Genomic DNA, 18,528 nt, shown 5'->3' with positions numbered 1-18,528 from the left:
TAAGTTAAAAATATATATGTACAAAATCACTTTTCATTTCTACATTTTAATAGGAGATCTAACCGAGACAACAAGTCTATCAAATCACACAGCGTCCTGAAAACTTTGATTCCATATTACCTATGACGAAAGCTCTACTAGTCGTCGTCGCCCTCGTGTGCCTCTATGGTAAGCTTAATTGTAATTGTTAAAGAACTGGAGAAGAACTAAATCAATTTTGTTTACCGTGTTTTCCATGAATGTAAAGGCTGCGTGTGGGATGTAGCATCGGCAATGCCACAAGATTCCTTCAAGTCTGCTTGGCTTGCAGATCCAACCCTCAATCATGTGGTAAGCTATATGCTGTATTTTATTCATTTTCTTTTATTTTGGCGAAGATTTTGTTGCTATTGAAATTTAAAATTTAAGCCATTTAAGTTACAATAAAACAATTATTTTTTAAAGTTGATACAGCTAAATAAAAATACCAAGTGAATTTAATAGTATTATTTATAATTAAAGTTCGTTGATTTTCTTTTTACCGCTAATAAATCAATTGCTTTTGCTTCAGCCTGATACAAGAAATGCTGCTTTGTGCACGGGACAACCGGACGGCTTCTATTCGATCCCCGATACCTGCGCTTCAGACTATTACGCATGCATTGAAGAACTTTACTACCCACAGGTAACTTTTAAAGGAGAAAGTTCAAGAAAATAACTGGAGATTAAGATTCGATATTCTCATCGTAAAATTCGTAGACGTGTCCAGGCGGTGGTACCTTCGACCCAGTTCTTCTGAAATGTGTCGCACCAAGCACTGCATCTTGCCTAAGTATACTCCTACCTTTACATGTATAAAATCGTTAGCAAATTTTACTTTAGAAATTTGTCTAAATTGATTTAGCGACCACAACTACAACCACGACCACCACTACCACCATCAAACCTTTCAGTTGCCCGACTGATGGTTTCTACCCCGTGGGACCCTGTAGTTCAAGCTATTACATCTGCATTGGAGGAGATGTATACCCACAGGTGTGTAATGAAAGCATTGGAAATCATGTTTTTGCGTATTTTAAAAACAAGTTGACATTCTGAAATTGTAGATGTGCCCTCCGAATGGCGTTTTTGAACCATCCACGTCGACTTGCGTCTCAGTAGACACTGCTCCTTGCAAAGGTATTTCAACTTATTAATTTGACATAATGAAAAAAAGTGAATTCATTTATAAACGCCTTTGTTTTTAGCCACGACTACGACAACCACGACAACAACCACGACGACCACTACATTGGCACCGTTTACTTGCCCCGCAGATGGATTCTTCGAAATTTCTCCTTGCATTCAAACGTACTACGTTTGCAGCGGAGGACAGGAATACCCTCAAGTAAGACCTGTTAGTTGTAGTCTTAAAATAAAGAAAGTTCATTGAATTTAAAAACTTTTTCCTTTTTTATTTGGCATTTTTTAAATTTTATTAATTTAAATATGTTTGGTACTGCGCAGACTTGCCCAGGAAACGCAATTTTTGTCGGTCCACCAACTTCGGCTTGCAAACGTCCGGAAGACACGACCTGTTGTAAGTTGTCTTTTTTCTAGTATTGTGTTATCATTTTGCTGTCCTTTCTTAGCTAATCATACTTCATTATCTTTTTCTCTTTGATTAAATTTTAGTTCTAACTACGGAACCCCCTACTGAGCCCCCAACTGAGCCCCCTACTGAGCCCCCTACTGAGCCCCCAACTGAACCCCCAACTGAACCCCCAACTGAACCCCCAACTGAACCCCCAACTGAACCCCCAACTGAACCCCCAACTGAGCCCCCAACTGAGCCCCCAACTGAACCACCAACTGAACCACCAACAACAGCACCGCCTCCGGTTGATGGTAAATAAAAATAAAATTTGTTAATTGCTTTCATACTCAAAAATTGATATGAAGAAGAGAAACAATGATAAATATTAATAGAGTGATGTATAAATATTTATTTTCTAGGAGCCGCTTGCAGCTGCCCTACAGCCGACGCTTGTTTTGTACCTATCAGCCCCACTGCTTGCGTTGGAGAATATTATACATGCTACAATGGGCAACTAAGTGGTCCAAATGTATTGTAACAAAATTTCAATTTCAATGCCCATGTTTTGGTGGGCAAAAACGATAATATTTTAACAACACTATATTTGTTCTTTTGTTTACAGTTCTGCCCTGCACCCAATGTTTTCGATCCCAAAGTTGGTGGGTGTACAGGACCGTCTTTTGCTTCGTGCAACCGTAAGCTAATTTATTAATATTTTAATTTGTAGGGTACATAATTTTAAACTTCAAAATCTAAATTATTTATGTCTTATTTCTTTTTATTCAGAACCCGTTAGGTCATGGTATAGAACGGCAATTCGAAAGATCAGATCGGTCTTATTCTGAACTAACTCGTTTATCTAGAAAACTCGTTTCGGTCAAAGATATTGTAGTGAACTTATTGGTTAAAGACATCTTAGATAGTCCTTATTATCGGTACCTAGATTTATGAAAATGTGGAATAATTCTTAGTAATACAGCAACGAGAAATCATCAATGGCTATAATGTTGTTTTGCTGCTAAAATTCCGACGGATATTCGTCTAGCATATTTCCGCCATGAATTTTAGACTACCTTTATTACCTGTGTATTCCTATTTTGTCAATCGAGCCTACTTAATCAATGTGTCAATCTGTTTCGTTCTCTACAAACAAGAAAAATTTTATAGTATTATAATAAACTCAAACAAACTTGATGCGCAAGTTTTGTATAGTTACACTTTGCCGCGGTCGGAAAGCGTAAGAAATACTGGCAACGTGTGTAAGTGTATTTTTATTTTGTTGCGATATATGAGCAATATCAGAAATATAATATGTATTAGGAAATGTAATTTGGTTGGATAACTAAAACCGGAAATTATTTCGCCGATGCACAACAACAAAATTACACGTAGAAGCATACAATGAAAACAACATCTTTACTTCAGTGTAATCAAGAAGTAATTCAAATATACCTGTACGAGAAGGATAACAGGTCAGTAATGATACTGTTTATCTCTAGTAAAATCTTAAGCGTCGACATCTTTTCAATTAATTATAATGGATTAATTTATTGAAAAAAATATAATTTTTAAAATAAAGCTCACTTATTTTTATAAATCGGCAACACCGCTTCACTGTTCTGTATTGTAAAGACTAAAGTTCGTCTGCGTGCTCACTTGAGAGTTGACAGTTGAGTGAGTTGACACAGTACGATTAGTTGCTGTTCTCTTTCACGTTTCGATGCAGTACTTAAATTGAACTAATAAGCATTTCAAAATGTGTGTTAAATAGCATAATGTGGTAAAGCAGATTAAGTATTGACAATCTTCATTGGTTGAATAAGGTATCATTGGTAGTTAAAATGAGTGTTTACTGAACCTGAAGAGAGGAAGAATACGCAAATTATCCTGTATCTATCATCATGTGTATCCAACATTATAGATATTCTGCTTAGTTAATTTGACAATTTGTATTTTTTAATTTCCTTGACTTGGAATCTCACACTTGCCAAATCTTTTGATGTCAGATTTTTTGAAACAGTGAAATCCATGTGAAAGGAAAATTGCATGACCCGGCTGTTCTTCAGTAGCAAACGAAGTGAATTAAGACTGAAACAAATGCAAAGTATCCAACTGAGGTAGTGAGGTTCTCTTCATATTCGTGGTGTAAGTTTTACTGTCAGTTTTTTCTGTTAAGTTTATACTAATTCCTTTTACTTCTTCTTTTGATCGTGATCAGAATTTTGGAAAATATTCTGTCCAGAAAATGACGCCTTAAAAGAAAGAACTGGGTTGCTATAATGTAGCAGTATTGATGCGTGAGTATTAGGTTTTTTATGTTTGTTATGATTGTTTCTTATTTTAGTATAAGTCTCGATTTAGGTAGAGCATGAATCCTTTTCATTTTGCTGTTTAAAATTTTAACATCTCTTGTTTACAAGGCTAGACGATGGCTTAGATCGTTTTTCATCAGTCAGAAAAAACAGTAGTTTCACTGTTTCAGATACTTTTACTTTACGCAATTCTAAAGACATTTATCGGCAGTTAACGTTAAATAATTTTGTATGATAACTGACCGTGCCACAAAGCTCACTTGTTAGACATTGGTAATTTGCTTCTCTACTTTTGATTTTTAATGAGTCAGTACTTCATTTAGTACTTATTAGACGCCCAAGAAAACTAACAGAGATTTTTCCTGAACTATAGGATATGGCATAAGACAACAATTAGTGCATATTCGTGATTTGCTGATTTGATTCAATATTTTTGAAGTGCTCTCCATTGTTTTTTGTTGACTTGTTTCCCTACGCCTCGTTATTGATAAAATCTTACTTAAATCTCCTTTCAGGTGAATCCGTCGCCACCTTTCCATAGACTGACCCATCGGATGGTGAAACTGAGGAGAGAATGCTGTAATTCAAGACTGATAAATTGTGTAGTTAGATAAATTACAAGTTCATATCTGGGCTCCCTTCTTTTCTGCGGCCCCGTTTCCCTAACTAACCATTAACCAACGCCCGCCGGTGGTCACTCACCCGCTGTGAAACCAGGAGGAGGGGAGGGCTCTGGTCGAACGGGGACTTGGAAGGCGCATGATCCGACGAAAACTTTTAGAGGGTCATGAGTCTAACCCGGAAGCCTAGTAGTGACTAATCGCTCCCCAGTAAAACTTGCCTCGCACTCTTCTCTCCTCTTCCATTTCCAGGTAATCTCCCTGGATCTACGCCGACACTGCATGTGCGAGTTTTTAGCAAGCAATCCGCCACCTAATTTGACAAAAAGTGATAGTTTGTTTTCACGGAAATTGTGTCAGACGGTTAAAAAATTTCTAGTTCAACAATCTCATGTAGAAATTTGCATCTAGTCTACTGGTGCAAATTGTGATTCTTTAAGCTTGATTAATTTAGGTGATGCGTTAGCTATTGTGGGTAGCTAAACAATTGAACTAATTCGCTTAGAATATTTTGAAGAGAGATCACAATAAAATCTAAAAAACAGTGATCTAAAACCAAAATATTCAGAAAAAGTGGATTAGTTCAATTTTTTAGCTACCCGCAGTAGCTATTAACACATCACCTAAATTAATCCTTAAAGAATCGCAATTTGGACCAGTAGACTAGATGCTAATTTATACATGAGATTTTTGAACTAGAAATTTTTTAACCGTCTAACGCGATTTCCGTGAAAACAAACTATCACTTTTTGTCAAATTAGGTGGCGGATTGCTTTCTAAAAAAGCCTCGCATAAAAAAAATGTCTTGAACCGGACGCTCTGTTTAATGAATTTTTTATTTTGCAAATGTTCCAGAATAAATAGAATTTACACAATTTATATATTATGTTATTTTATTTATTTACATATAATTATGATTAAATATACAACAAGTTTGCGGATTTGATATTGGAGATTTTGGGGTTTTAGGAACGGATGTGAGTAGATGTGGGATTTGATGTTGGTGCTAGTGGGGTTTGAGGAATAGATGTGTAAGTGGAAGTAGGTTAAAAACAGATTTTATCACCAAGTACTGCATATTCATTATAAATATACCTCACTTCTTTCAATAAATCATTACCAAATACCCCACCCCAACTTCCTCCTCATTCCCCTATCCCGGACATGTTTATTATTTGTTTGACATAAACCTCCCCGTATTACTTTTGTTTTGTTCCTTCTCAATATATAAAGGTAAACTGCAAAGACACAAATAGCAATCGAACACAGTACTGGATGTCACTTCTGTAGCACAAAACCAGCACCTTGGATGCACAAGGAACAGCAACTTGATGCAGATATCTTTCACCACCATAGGCTGCAACAACACACCATATTGGACAGCAACACCACTGCTACGTAAACATGAACCTATAATCAAAGTAAAATTAATCTTCAGCATAATTGGAAATGCTGTACGAAATTTTAAAAAAGAGCTAAATTATATCACTTCAAATATTCAACCCATATATTAAATATGGCAATATTATCTTATATACCTATCGTGGAAACTTAAAATAATAAATTTTCATGAAACTAGATGACTTATTTAAGATTTAAATACAAATTCATTTAACCTTTAAAGGATACTCTACAGTGGAACAACAAATAAACAAAACTTCTTTCGGAATCTGCCTTTCTTGCTTACAACAAGTGAACAAACTCCCCTTTAAAAAATCCATAACAGAACACAACCCTGAAGGAAATGGCTGTTGACTTGACCAAATCCCATATGTTAAAACTAACCAATGGATGCAAAGCTTAATCACATTTTAATTGTAAAATCTGAACTGGATAAGATTGTCACCTTCAAATAGTGTATGTGTTCATGATGTTCACAGCAAAGGTAAATGCGACTTCCACGCAGCCTGCACGATTGGATGGCTTCAGTTCCTTTTATTAAGAGGCGCCTGCAATCAAACATTACACATGTTATAATCCAAATATATTTCAATCAGTTTAATTGTTAATTTTACCATTGTACACGCGGAAAGTTACTCAGCTTCTCGACGTGGTGGACAGCGTGGTTTCCAAGTCTTTCAGCATCAAAATTCGTCTACGAATAAAAGATGAAATTAAACACTTTCAGGCCATTTCACTGCACATGAATAGAATTTAATCGAATCAATTATACCAACAATAATAGCAAGCTCACGAACCGCCAAACCAAACCAACTAAAACCCATCACAAATTCTAAAAAATGCCTAACAAGTAGCAATCAACATCAAAACCCCAAACAAATGAAAATGGCGACTCTTTCTCTCAGAACCCATGATTCAACTTAACAAAGAACCAAGAAGGTAGTGGCTAAAGGGCTAGCCTGCCTACGACCAACAACTGAAGACAAACCTGGCCACCAGATGTCATCTTCAGTGTCTCAGCCAACAACAATAACAATTTTTAAAAAATTATTACGACTAAATCCATCAGGGGAACTTCACAATTTGATGGGTGGACCAATTTACCAAATTCGTCAATCACTTCAATCAGGCTCTGAGCAGAGCGACTGATTTGGCAGTGGAAGACACGGACCAAATGCAATTTACATTGATTTCATCTTCGCTCAACGCCTTCTAGAGGTGGGCAGCTTCTGGGTTGCTACTCTCGTCCACCATCTTCGCTCAATTTTAGATTACAAGTAATTCGTATCCTGGGTATCAGGGCACACGAAATAGCGTTAATGGGATGAATTCTTAATGTACTGTTTTTTGTCATAACAAAATTGACGTTGACGAAGAATTCATCGATGATTTTTTTTTTCAGTTTTACAAACAAAAAATAATTGTGTATAGTAAAACTTACTGAAACAGTGAAACTAATGTTTTTTGAACGCTGAAAACAATCTAAGCAATCGTAAAGCCATCTAGCGTTGTAAACAAGAAATGTTTAAAATTTAAAACAGTAAAATGAAAAGGATCCCTGCTCTAGCTAATCGAAACTTGCTAAAATTACTAAAATTAGAAACAAAAATAATAACAAGCAGAAAATTTTTAAAAAAAATGACACTCACGCAATATTGTTACGCAAGATTGTTGAAGATCGCAACCGCAGTTCTTTCTTTTAAGGCGTCATTCCCTGGACAGAATGTTTTCCATAGTTCTGATCATGACCTATAGGAGAAATAAAAGGAGAATTAGTATAAACTTTACAATAAAACATACACCACATCTATGCAGGGAATTTTAGTTGGATATTTTGAATTTGTCTCAGTCTAATTCACTTTGTTTACAACTGCTAATAGAAGAATGTTCAGTCTCTTAGAAGTTGAAGTTGAGGAATTTTGAAAATACAAATTGTTAAATCAACTAAGAAGAATATCGTAAATGTAGGATACAGATGTTAGATGACCTGCATTCTTTTCTTCAGGTTCAATTTAAAAACTCACTTTAACTGAGCCAAATTTAATTTAAAACATTTAAATTCATTTAGATATTTTAATTACAGGTCTACTGCTATTAAATCATTTTAAAAAATTAACTCTTAATAAATATTTTCATTTGAATTCACCTTCAGTAGAATTCTTAACATTTCTAACCATATTTGTATTTGCATTAAGCAGTGCATCTGCCAGAATTAGCTTTGCTCATGGAAACAAACTTACCAAGAATGACAAATTTATGCCGTCAACGGTCAACCTGTTATAGGTAATTGGAATTGTTTTCATACATAAAGGAAAAGGCCAAAGCAGGTAACAGTTTGGTAGATTATGTGGTTAGAATACGTACGCAATTCTTTCTTAAAATCCATTTACGTTTGGTGCATTTCTGGGCTGTTTCAGTTCCATCCATGGCGTAAGAAGATGGGAACAACACGTTTATGAATCTAGTATCAACGGGGCTAAAGAAATACAAGGGAAGTTTTTGGAAAGTTCACTATGATAACACAAATCATTTTCTGAAACTATTAAATATGTAGAATGTATTTAAAAAGCCCTATAAACACTTCGACCGTCATGAACTATACGACTCACGACTGTTCGACACTTCATGTGGTTTGGTGAACGACATTTTGGGAAGCAGTGTTGCCATTCCACCCGGCTTTTTTCCGCTTGTGGACATCTAGTGAGACGATTGGCAACTACAACCAGAGGCTACAACCATACCAGTAAAAAAAAAAAACGAAAGCCTGTTTAGAAAACCTTGAAGAAATTTTGCAATACAAAAATTTGTTTTTTTTCTTGGACGAGTATACTCTGTGCTGTATAATGCGCTTATTGGATTATACGCTTTCTTCGCTATATTACGTGATATTTGCTCAGTTATGCAACACTAGTCCATCAGCAGCCTTCTCCAATCTCTGATGCTTAACAATTGGCGTATTTCTTGGTAAATCTTATCGGATCTTCTCTTATTACCTCATAAGAAGGGCAACAGCTGAGCAATTGGCCCTGAAGTGAATCGCTGATTATTTATCAAAAGTATAGACACGCGATTGTATAAAGATACTGCATAAACCCTGTAAGTTGACAAAATCCCCATTTAATCTCTTCTCCGTAAACCACCGTAAACTGTATAATAAACATACGACTCTGATGGAGCACGTGCCCATGGGTATTGGATCGAAATGAAAGTAGAGTAGAATAAGAAGTATACACCATTCAACCTCCCACCACACAATTCAAGTTCTTGATTTGCACCTCCATATAAAACCCTTGCAAGATTTGGGTTGTCTTGCAGGTAGACAGATATACATGGGCATGACACCATTTGACACCATCCACATTTCATTCCGTTGTGAGGACGTTGAGACATACAGTCACCGTCATCTTTCACGCGCACAAAATTTCTTTTATCTCTCAACGATTTTCTAACGACGAGAACATCGCCATGGTAACGTTACGCAAGGTTTCAAGTTTTTGGTAACTTCACTCAAAGTCTTAGTTTATTATCAGGATTCTCAAGTTTACTTGCTATCGCGAACTCTGTCACCCTCCCAAGGCTCTTATTTGATCGCGTTAATATCAGACTACATTCGTGTTTGTTTCTTTATTTTCTTTTACATTAATTGACTTCAACAAAACGCTTGCACTGAATAGCGAGTGCCGTACATGCTTCTGTAGTTCCTGCGCTGCGCAATCACAGGACGGACCGTCCGTTTGATTCTTCCCCGAAACTTGTGTGCGAACTTTCAATGTAATTCGATCCGTTATAATCGACCGAGTGCACGTCCATGGCGTACTCGATGGCATCAGAAGTCTGGAAGACGCAAAGGGCGTCGACACCATCGCGGGCAATGTAGCAAAGCGTCCCGAGAGCGAGTTCAAGTTCCGGACTGGCGCCGACGTTCAAATTCGTGTACGGTTTACTGCTGACATGGTTACCATTCAAAAGGATGGGCATGGACATGACAGTGGTGCTTTTCGTTTTGATCACGTCGATGTAGCCGAGATAGTTGAGGTGACCATATTGCTCCTCGTTGTAAACGTGAATCCAGCTATGGAATCCGTAAAGTATTCCGTCGCTCCCCTTTTCACCCAGATTGGTGTGTTCCCAGCCGCCACTGGCTACAACATCCGGTACGTATTTAGACCAGCGGGCGAACCATTTGTTCCACAGAAACTGTTTGAACTCTTGCACATCCTCGGTGAAAAAACCTGTTTAGGTAATAATAATTGACTGTCAAAATTGAACAGGGAACATATAGGACAAGGGTAATGTACCTTTGGAAACGAGAAACTCATGGAGCAGTTGCATCACACTAGTCTCCATAACCAAATCAATGAAAGCTATTTCTTCCGCTAATTGTTCCGGAGTGAATTCTTCCTGGACGGAATAGTTCCTTGCGTAATTGTTTAGCAGACCCTGAGCGGCAGCGTATGTAGGCTTGGTGAAGACGTCGGTAAGGTCACTGGTAATTAACCTGCGATTAAATCACAATTCCGAATTAGGTTAGACCGAAATTCGTTAGTATATGCTTGTTGCTTCCTACCGGGTGGGAGCTTTGTCTGACAGATCACCTATCGTAGTTTTGGCTTGTAGATCCAGTTCGACAACAGCACCATTTACGTCATTTATATGCAGATTCTTAGATAGGGCAAGCAGCTCCTCGTCAGTTATGGGAGCTTCGTAAAAAAAAAATATTTTAAAACATCATGTGGATAAACGATACTGAAAGTGAAATTCTCCAATCTCTCTAGAAAACACGAGAACTACAAAAGTTACAAAAATGGCAATTCTGCATAACTTACTGGCACGAATGCTTTTGGCATTAGATGATGATACTCCAAACAGAGCCAAAAAGAGGACGGCAGCTATTAATTTCATCTGCAAATCATGTTACACAAAATATGTAAAAGATAACTTTACTAATAAATATTGAGGATACGTATTATAAGCGCTTTGGACTTACCTTTCAAATTTGGTTGCAATAAGCTGTTTGGTGAGAGTCGCTTCCGCTTTCAGTGATGTTTCTTACTGAAGAAATCGTCGCTTTATATACAATATTCTTTTTATTATCAGTTGCGACATTATACACGGGGTCACGTAGGCCTGCATGGTAACACATCACTTTAATTAAAAAATAAAATCAAAGCATCGTTATGAGTTGAAGGATTATTTTTACCGATAACATAAACGTAAGGACCCATTAACTTGGTGACTTGCACTTTTGATCGAAACACGTGTATAGACTGTGATAATTCCTGATAGAATCAAACATTATCTTCGCTTTGGACGAAAAAATTATCTTACATTGGAGTCATTTTTTTGTATGCACGAATCCAACCAACGTTCAAGACGCTTCAAGTAAATCATATCGACATGATATACACTGCTGAATACTGCGCTTGTGCGCTAGTCGTTTTAATCGGTGAATCATCACATTATCGCTTCCGCATACCGGTAGAAGGGCATTGGCAAGCGAGCTTTAATGTTCGTTGAGTTTATAGGAGAAACATTTGAGGTCATTGTCCCTGTCAAACGAAATCAATTTTTTTAAATCAAATTTTTGATGCGCATGAATGCTATTTTATGGATGATTTATAGGATACGTGTTATAAATCATAAACTGGAATAATTGCTTTTACATTTTTCTTCTTGTAACCATTACAACTTGAATGTTTACAGCACAGTGTCGTCTTATTTTGTAGTACCTTCAAAGGCAAGAAAATTGAATATTTTTGTAGCGAATTCTATATGACATAATAGAAAAATTTTAGAATTTTTTCTGGTCGAATGAAACAAAAAATCACTTAAAAATCAAGACGTGTAACACAGGTAAGAAAGTTTGACGTTGGAAAAATTACTGGGAGGGACGAGGAGCCGGACACGGCGTGAATGTGGGAAATTTCCAAGCTGGACAACCAACAGGTTTTTATAAAGTGTATAAGGATGCTCTGGATTCCTGCGAAAATTTTAAGCTGATGAGAAATGTCACGTTTTATTCTTTGTATACGATTATATATAAGGATATTAGGTCATTGCGCTTTTTCGTTGTTTCTTTTTAATTTGTGACTTTGAAAAAATAGAAAACAGAACAAGACGGACCGGAGACGTGAACTTAAAAAAACCCTGTTTGCTTTGCTCCCCTTAAAGATCAGTTCAAATTACCATTGCTGAGCGTAGTTTGCCTATAAACAGCACGACGAACGAAGTGAATATTCTGGCATCTGTATAGGTAAATTCGTCAAACTAGTTTACGTACGTAGAATTGGACAGCATAAAAACGGACCACTATGCTCTAATTTGCCCAGTCTTTTGACAAAGAGCATCACCAATATTCCCATTTGCTCTCAAGCTGTGACACTTTATTCGTGGTTCAAAAATGCGTTTGATTGCGCTTTCGTTGTTGGCTGTCGCGGTGTTAGCGTCTTCCACTAATGGTCAACCATCAAAAGTGTTCGATTTTTTAAATTACTACGGCACCGAATTAGAATCGCTTCGACAAATGATGACCATGTCGTTAATCTTGCCGGCGAGGGAAACTGTGACACAAACGACGACAGTTGTATCCACCGTATCGCAATCATATTTCATTCCAACGCGACAAACAGTCATGGAATCTACTACATCAACATCCACCATCACTTGCACCAAATCTGTCGCCCAAAGGTGTTCTAGCGTTCGTCAAAGGCCGTCGTCTACCTCACGTCCAGCAAGACCAGCAAGGCCAACGAGACCAACGCGTCCAGTACCTGCTACTAATACGTCAACCGTTGAAACGTAAATGGACACTTTTCATTCCATCGCCCAGATTCCTAAAATTAGCGTTTTTCTTATCTTTTATGGATAATAACAGAGTCGGAGAAGAAGAGGCTGTTCACAATTCCTCTGCCTCTACAAGGTAAAATTCTTGAATATAATTACCAGTTATTGTCAGCTTACTAAAGTTTTAAAAAACATTTTTAAAGTAAAAAGAGACCGGAGGAACCAGAAGAACCTGAAATCGTCCCATCCATCCAAGAGTAAATATTTGTTTTTTTTACTTAAACTCGAAAGCTTTTAGTCCTTTTGTTATCAATTTTTTTTCAAATATCATCGTTCGATTTTCTAATTCACGATCTGTTCTTATTAAAAATGTGTTTTAGAATTCTGGCCAACGAAGAAGTCAACGACATTTTGGTTGAAGCAGCCAACGATGAGGATGAGCAATTCCCCGCTATTGCTCCCTCTGCCATCCAGAGGTAAATCTGAATCTTCATACAGAGTATCGTTACTCATTTTGTTTTTTTTTGTTTGTATAGAGTTCAGTCTACAAATATGCCCAAACCCCGGGAAGGTCGTGTTGCTAATCCGGAAGCTGATCCTCAATTGTTGGTGGTGTACTCCGGCAACCAACCTCAGGACATCGAGTCCGGATTCCTAAGCAGCTCTTATGATCCTGTGATTGCGCCATTCAGTCGACGATATCAAAAACCGTACATGGCAGCTAACAAGCGATATGGTGATGGGGGCCAGCAGCGTCAGTTTCTGCAGCAGTTTTTCACGATTACGAGGAAGTCAACGATATTTGAAATTGACATTTTCACCGTGACCCCAACTTGTTCGGAGCCTGGCCGAATTCCACAATGCCCAAGCGGGAAAAAAAGCGAAAAAACATAAAGAAGAAGAAGAATTCCGTCACTGTTGAACAGAAAAAAAGGCTTTACTCGTTGAAATGCGTCACTAACACAAACGTATGCGATGCTCGCATATTTTACGGCAACATTTCGTTTATAATTTATTGTAATCCCTCAAACGAAATCAAATTGCGTTTTGTATAATAGATATTTAGCTCATGACTGAAGATACTCGGAATTCTTTTTATTGGAAATAGTTACTGCATTATACGGTACAAATGATGCGTGATCGGTATTCTAATGAAATACGTGGCATGCATGGCCTTTTTTACATGCTGGAGACACTGTCCGTATAAGATGCGGTATTTCTATTCTAGTCTATTATAAATTTTTTATTTCACATCTTGCAAGATCTCGAGACGCAATCTTAAAGGCAATGAACTCGAAATATTTGTTTGCAAGTTTTTTCATAAAAACACTGTAAGCGTTCTTTTGCGAATGACTTGCGCCGACTTCAATTCTTACAAGCGCGGCTCTCTACGTATAACTTGACATTCTTCCCCGTTTTGAAACCATCTAACACGAACCCTGACAAAGCCCAAAGGTAATATTAATAAAATAAGCGCACGGAAAAAGGAGGGCAAGCAAAAAAGGAAACAAAACAGGTAATTCCAGGTAATGCCTATCCTTTTCCTCATGGATGGGTTTGTTTGTTTTTTTGGTATGCGATGTGCATTCATTAATGTCCATCGTCGTATAGTAAAAGTAAGACGAATCTTTAAAGAAAAATCAGGTTTCACGATAGCTGGTCAAAACCTTCGAACACACCTGTATGCGACTCTTTTTAAAACTTGATTCTTCTCTTTTTTAAGTCGAAGCTTAAACGTTGATTTGAAAAAAAAAATCTAAATTTCACCAAACATGGAAACATTTTCGAGCTGTTTGTTTCATAATGTTGCTTCCGCGAAACCAGAAAATGGTCTGTGATTTAGATTCTGCTTTAGGATTTTGGAAAACGCATTAATCATACTACGGTATCCATTTCGATGAAAAGTGAGATATTATGCAATGGGAAAATAACTGTAAAAAGCGCTTGAACAATGGAGAATGTATCGTTTTTCACGAAATCGATAGTACAGCAGGTTCAAATTGTCAATGTGAAAGGAATTGACTATATTGACAACCCGCGTAATAAAAGTGGCCTTGAAGACAGGCTAGGTGGGGTTTGTTTTTGAAGATACCGCTACAGAAAAACGAATCCAACATTTGAATAAGCCGCTGTAAAGTACCGACTGAATATTGCATGCCAATTGGCGGAAAAATCGCACGTAAATTGACACTTCAAAGCGAAACAAAGAAAGCTCATCTATTCTGATATGCAATACTGGGATTCCGTAACGAAAAGAACATGTGACATAACTATACATATACGGGCAGCAGAACAACCGCAAACAGAGATTAAATTAGGTAACTTAATCTGTTCAAGTTTGTTACTCCCAATTTTCTAGGAAATCCTTTTACAGAAAACTGGACCAAAAAGCTTGTTACTTGTTGTTTAAAGCTGAAATATTGTCTAGTCTTCAAAAAGGTGAAGGTCGTCGACTGGCAAAGAGAGAAGAGGAGAGTTGCAAATTTAGTTTGACAAGAACTAAATTAAACGAAATGAAATAATTTGGTTTTTTTGAAAAAACGTAATAAAATGAAATAAATATTGGGTTTTTTCCTTAATCAAGATGATAAACTATATAATATTCAGTTTTATCTAGTTTTTTAATTAATAAAAAACTAAATAAAATATTCCTATTCTTTAATGCATTGGAGTGTGTTCACAAACGAGAACCACCAAGTGACTTGTTTACATGCATGATGTTGGACAAGAAAACTTGGAGATGTCTGAATGATGCCTTCATCATTTTCATCAGGTTTTCTTCGAATTCGGTCATGGTGACCTCAGTTTGGCCTCCGACAAGAAAGAAAGCTATGTCTGTGTCTGCCTTTGCCAGCTTTTTACACTACAAAATAATTCCAACTCAGGTTTACGAAATGAAGACAAAACATACCTGACAAAGTAGTAGAATGTCCGTTGTTGAAGTGCACAAATCTGATGTGATCTATAATCTATATGTGATAATGATTTCTAGTGTTTTTTCACACTCTCAAAAATTGAGAAAGACGTTTCATGTGACGTTCGGCTACTTGTTGATGCAATTGCTTGTTGTCTGCATTCTGCAATCTGGAATGGCTCGGTTTTGCATTTGCCAGATTGCGAATTCCAAGATAAAATAAAAATGACTCAGTTACAAAATAAAATAAACAAAAAAATAAAGCCAAAATAAATAAAATAAAACTAATTAAAATCGAATGAAACCGTATTAATACGAAACAAATATAAATATTGGCAAGGCTAGATTTACAACGATAGAGGAGTAATAATAGATACCGTTTTGTTAAGCACACAGCGAGTCCAATCAACTCTTACCAAAATAAATTAACGTTCACTGGTAAGAGGAAATAAAAGTTTCTGGAGTTACACGAAGATCATTTGTATCTTGCATACGTGTATCATACAATGACACATTGTAACAAGTCCTCTATTTGGCCTCTTTGTGCGATTTAAAATAAAGTCACGGAAGGTCATGAAAGAAATTAAACTTTTGTATGGCATTAAAGGCTAATATCGTGACGTTAGCATCGAAATTTAAAAAGGAGATAATATGTACTAGGAAGGGACAGAGCGTGACTACGTGAGGAAGCTATAAAAGTCATAAAATCATGCACTAGAAAGCTATCTTTTCGTTTGCGGATAATCACCCAAAAAAAATATATAAAATTTAAAAAAAATGTGAAAAACTTGTTTACAAACGAAAGGCATGTCAATCTGCCTTGAGCAAAGCGACCGAAATCGAGCTACAGCAAATAATATCAAGCAACTCAACCTTGTCGATCCCAAATGCTTGGATGGACGTTGGTAAACTGAAGCATGTATATAGCTAAAAGCATTTTGCTAGAAACACGGAGATATTTACCGGATGTCAATACTCCCAAACTGGTTGCTGCATACCAACGCATCCGTCGCTGTATAAAAACAAACATCTCGGGATGGTTGTCTCGACAGTCTCCTGCAAAAAGCTACATCGCTCGTTTCAAAATGCGTGGCAAATTTTCGTTGCTGGCTATCGCTGTTGTTGTCACGACGGCGTACGTGACCGCTGCGGCCAAAGATCGGGCGTCGGATGCGTTCAGTTTATTCCCTTACAAAAACTACCCGTACTACGCCGAGCAAATCAAGCCATCGTCCAACAATAACGCGGATGCGCATCGCCAGCAGATGTTGACCATGTCGTTCGTCTTTCCGGCGGTGAACCTTCCGACCCGGCTCACCATCCTCGAAACGTTGACTTCCACTTCGACCATCGTTTGCACCAAGTCTGTCAGTAATCAGTGCTCAGTTCGACGGAGAACCCAACGGCCGTGGCGATTCAATCGACCGCCAATCGCTCTGGCTAATCAAAAGTATTCGATATACATATAGGCTATGTCTTGATTGCGATTATTGAATTGCTTGTTGGAGAATGAACTTAATCGTGTTTGATTTCGATTTCCGCAGCTATGGACCAGCGAAAACTGACGATTTATTCAACATGTTGTTGGAAGATGATAACGAGAATCAATTCCCCATTTTCCCTTCTGCTGTGCAAGGGTATTATCATTCTTATCAAGTTAACTTTGTGGGTCGATCAAATAACAATTTTCTATATATTGTTGCAGAGTTGAGGCTACTCAATTCCCAAGTCGAGAGGGTCGTGCTGCTGACCCTCAATTGCTGGTGGTGGCTTCGAGATACTATGGCAACCAGCAGCAGCAGGCTGAAGACATTATTGAGTCTGGATTCCGTTCGGACAGTTTCAACAGGCGGATTCCATCCGGAAATGGCCAACGTCAGCAGCAGTTCTTGCAAAGTTTGATGACGGTGACAAGGAGGACGACTATCCTGGAAATGGACGTCTCCACATCGACTCCCATTTGTTCGACCCTCGGGAGACTCCCGCAATGCCCACCTGAGAAACCCCCAAGACAATGTGTTTGGGATTAGAAAAATGCATGTACTTAATTAATACAGTATTTATTGGATTCGAATAGTCGAAGCTCTAAATAATTCTCAGCGATCCACTCTAAAATAATATTTTAATTAATGCGGGAAACGGAATTGAATTAAAACGCGCGCAGTTATTCTCTTATCGTTCCCGTTCGTCACCATTTCAACAGCATCTGAGTGCGCACGAATATGAATTGCGGATTACTATTCGATACAGACGTTTTTAACCATTCTTATTTATTGTGGTGTTTTACACTGCTGTTCCCATCTTGATCCAACATTGCAAAATCCAACATTTATAATTACGATGATGTCAAAAAGAGTTGCCGAATAAAGTACAAGAAAAATTTAGACTGTTAACGTTCTTCTTTTCTATTTTTATTGGGGCTTCTTCCTATTTTGGGATATCGGGTTGGGTGTGTCGGTGCGCTTGCATCCGCGCTGTGTTTTTTCACAAATAATTGGTTGATAATAATTCGATCATTATTTAAAAAGAAGCACTGTGCAGGTAAATGTCATGCTATATACATAACTGGTTTACAGTTGACTGCCAGTTCAGTCCTATTTTTAGTTATACGAAGAATTCAATCACTACGGTCGAATTTATAGGAATGTACGCGCAACTGACGGATGACGGCAACCTTTCCAACAAAAATTCCCATCTAACTGGATTGGGCTCGACCGCTGCTGCAGTGACCGAGTTTCACGGTTGACACAGCAAAAGTCAGCAAGCAGACAGTCCAACTGATATTGAACTTCCAACAATGGCCACTCAATTCCGTTGCCATATCTTTTCTCCCTAGATGGAATAAGGAGAACTACGGAAAAGCGTGTCACCTTTTCTTGATCGTATATATTTCGGGAGTTTGTTTTAATTAAAGGCCGATGGGAGACGTTGAACTCGGAGAAG

The 18,528-nt window shown here is 37.6% G+C and overlaps 4 protein-coding genes and 1 long non-coding RNA gene across 8 annotated transcripts; 4 read left to right on the top strand and 1 right to left on the bottom strand.

Annotated features, from left to right (window-relative positions):
• The first annotated feature begins 12 nt into the window (after positions 1–12).
• LOC124192662 (mucin-2-like) lies at positions 13–2,547 on the top strand. 4 transcript variants are annotated; one of them, XM_046586281.1, is made up of 13 exons: positions 13–168; positions 248–330; positions 551–664; positions 739–811; positions 884–1,014; positions 1,086–1,158; positions 1,227–1,366; positions 1,486–1,558; positions 1,654–1,664; positions 1,785–1,866; positions 1,975–2,084; positions 2,178–2,250; positions 2,342–2,547. In XM_046586281.1, the coding sequence occupies exons 1-13, from the start codon at positions 123–125 to the stop codon at positions 2,398–2,400; spliced, it is 1,068 nt and encodes a 355-aa protein (XP_046442237.1). In that variant the 5' UTR covers positions 13–122; the 3' UTR covers positions 2,401–2,547. The 4 variants fall into 4 exon arrangements, with proteins under 4 accessions (XP_046442237.1, XP_046442162.1, XP_046442300.1 ...); XM_046586206.1 differs by having other exon boundaries at positions 1,773–1,866; XM_046586344.1 differs by having other exon boundaries at positions 1,654–1,667; positions 1,812–1,866.
• Positions 2,548–3,384: 837 nt separating this feature from the next.
• LOC124193042 lies at positions 3,385–4,501 on the top strand. The gene is made up of 3 exons (XR_006874000.1): positions 3,385–3,700; positions 3,774–3,852; positions 4,383–4,501. It is a non-coding gene; the product is annotated as an uncharacterized LOC124193042 (long non-coding RNA).
• Positions 4,502–9,493: 4,992 nt separating this feature from the next.
• On the bottom strand, positions 9,494–11,026 carry LOC124201211 (uridylate-specific endoribonuclease B-like). Its single transcript, XM_046597741.1, has 5 exons — positions 10,876–11,026; positions 10,715–10,790; positions 10,456–10,588; positions 10,187–10,386; positions 9,494–10,120 (listed from the first exon to the last, which is right to left on the bottom strand). Exons 2-5 carry the CDS (start codon positions 10,788–10,790, stop codon positions 9,603–9,605), a joined length of 927 nt encoding a protein of 308 aa, XP_046453697.1. The 5' UTR covers positions 10,876–11,026; the 3' UTR covers positions 9,494–9,602.
• Positions 11,027–11,633: 607 nt separating this feature from the next.
• On the top strand, positions 11,634–13,744 carry LOC124201132. Its single transcript, XM_046597641.1, has 5 exons — positions 11,634–12,686; positions 12,763–12,807; positions 12,875–12,928; positions 13,052–13,147; positions 13,208–13,744. Exons 1-5 carry the CDS (start codon positions 12,289–12,291, stop codon positions 13,563–13,565), a joined length of 951 nt encoding a protein of 316 aa, XP_046453597.1. The 5' UTR covers positions 11,634–12,288; the 3' UTR covers positions 13,566–13,744.
• Positions 13,745–16,623: 2,879 nt separating this feature from the next.
• Positions 16,624–17,969, top strand: LOC124200625. The gene is made up of 3 exons (XM_046596895.1): positions 16,624–17,035; positions 17,130–17,222; positions 17,291–17,969. Exons 1-3 carry the CDS (start codon positions 16,671–16,673, stop codon positions 17,613–17,615), a joined length of 783 nt encoding a protein of 260 aa, XP_046452851.1. The 5' UTR covers positions 16,624–16,670; the 3' UTR covers positions 17,616–17,969.
• Positions 17,970–18,528: the final 559 nt, after the last annotated feature.

Source organism: Daphnia pulex, chromosome 1 (genome assembly GCF_021134715.1).
Source record: "Daphnia pulex isolate KAP4 chromosome 1, ASM2113471v1".
Taxonomy (NCBI): Eukaryota; Metazoa; Arthropoda; class Branchiopoda; order Diplostraca; family Daphniidae; genus Daphnia; species Daphnia pulex.
The sequence above is the reverse complement of the archived record's forward strand: the minus strand, read 5'-3'. Positions and strand labels throughout refer to the sequence as shown.

What these genes read in the sequence shown, in the direction of transcription:
- LOC124192662 (XM_046586129.1), top strand. Translation starts at nt 123, where the DNA reads ATGACGAAAGCTCTACTAGTCGTCGTCGCCCTCGTGTGCCTCTATG. An exon ending in ATCCAACCCTCAATCATGTG is followed by an intron (nt 331 to 550) that starts GTAAGCTATATG and finishes CTTTTGCTTCAG; the next exon opens with CCTGATACAAGAAATGCTGC. An exon ending in GAGGACAGGAATACCCTCAA is followed by an intron (nt 1,367 to 1,485) that starts GTAAGACCTGTT and finishes GGTACTGCGCAG; the next exon opens with ACTTGCCCAGGAAACGCAAT.
- LOC124201211 (XM_046597741.1), bottom strand. Translation starts at nt 10,790, where the DNA reads ATGAAATTAATAGCTGCCGTCCTCTTTTTGGCTCTGTTTGGAGTATCA. An exon ending in TGCCAAAAGCATTCGTGCCA is followed by an intron (nt 10,589 to 10,714) that starts GTAAGTTATGCA and finishes TTTTTTACGAAG; the next exon opens with CTCCCATAACTGACGAGGAG. An exon ending in TCAGACAAAGCTCCCACCCG is followed by an intron (nt 10,387 to 10,455) that starts GTAGGAAGCAAC and finishes ATTTAATCGCAG; the next exon opens with GTTAATTACCAGTGACCTTA.
- LOC124201132 (XM_046597641.1), top strand. Translation starts at nt 12,289, where the DNA reads ATGCGTTTGATTGCGCTTTCGTTGTTGGCTGTCGCGGTGTTAGCGTCT. An exon ending in AATACGTCAACCGTTGAAAC is followed by an intron (nt 12,687 to 12,762) that starts GTAAATGGACAC and finishes GGATAATAACAG; the next exon opens with AGTCGGAGAAGAAGAGGCTG. An exon ending in GCTCCCTCTGCCATCCAGAG is followed by an intron (nt 13,148 to 13,207) that starts GTAAATCTGAAT and finishes TTGTTTGTATAG; the next exon opens with AGTTCAGTCTACAAATATGC.
- LOC124200625 (XM_046596895.1), top strand. Translation starts at nt 16,671, where the DNA reads ATGCGTGGCAAATTTTCGTTGCTGGCTATCGCTGTTGTTGTCACGACG. An exon ending in ATCGCTCTGGCTAATCAAAA is followed by an intron (nt 17,036 to 17,129) that starts GTATTCGATATA and finishes CGATTTCCGCAG; the next exon opens with CTATGGACCAGCGAAAACTG. An exon ending in TTCCCTTCTGCTGTGCAAGG is followed by an intron (nt 17,223 to 17,290) that starts GTATTATCATTC and finishes ATATTGTTGCAG; the next exon opens with AGTTGAGGCTACTCAATTCC.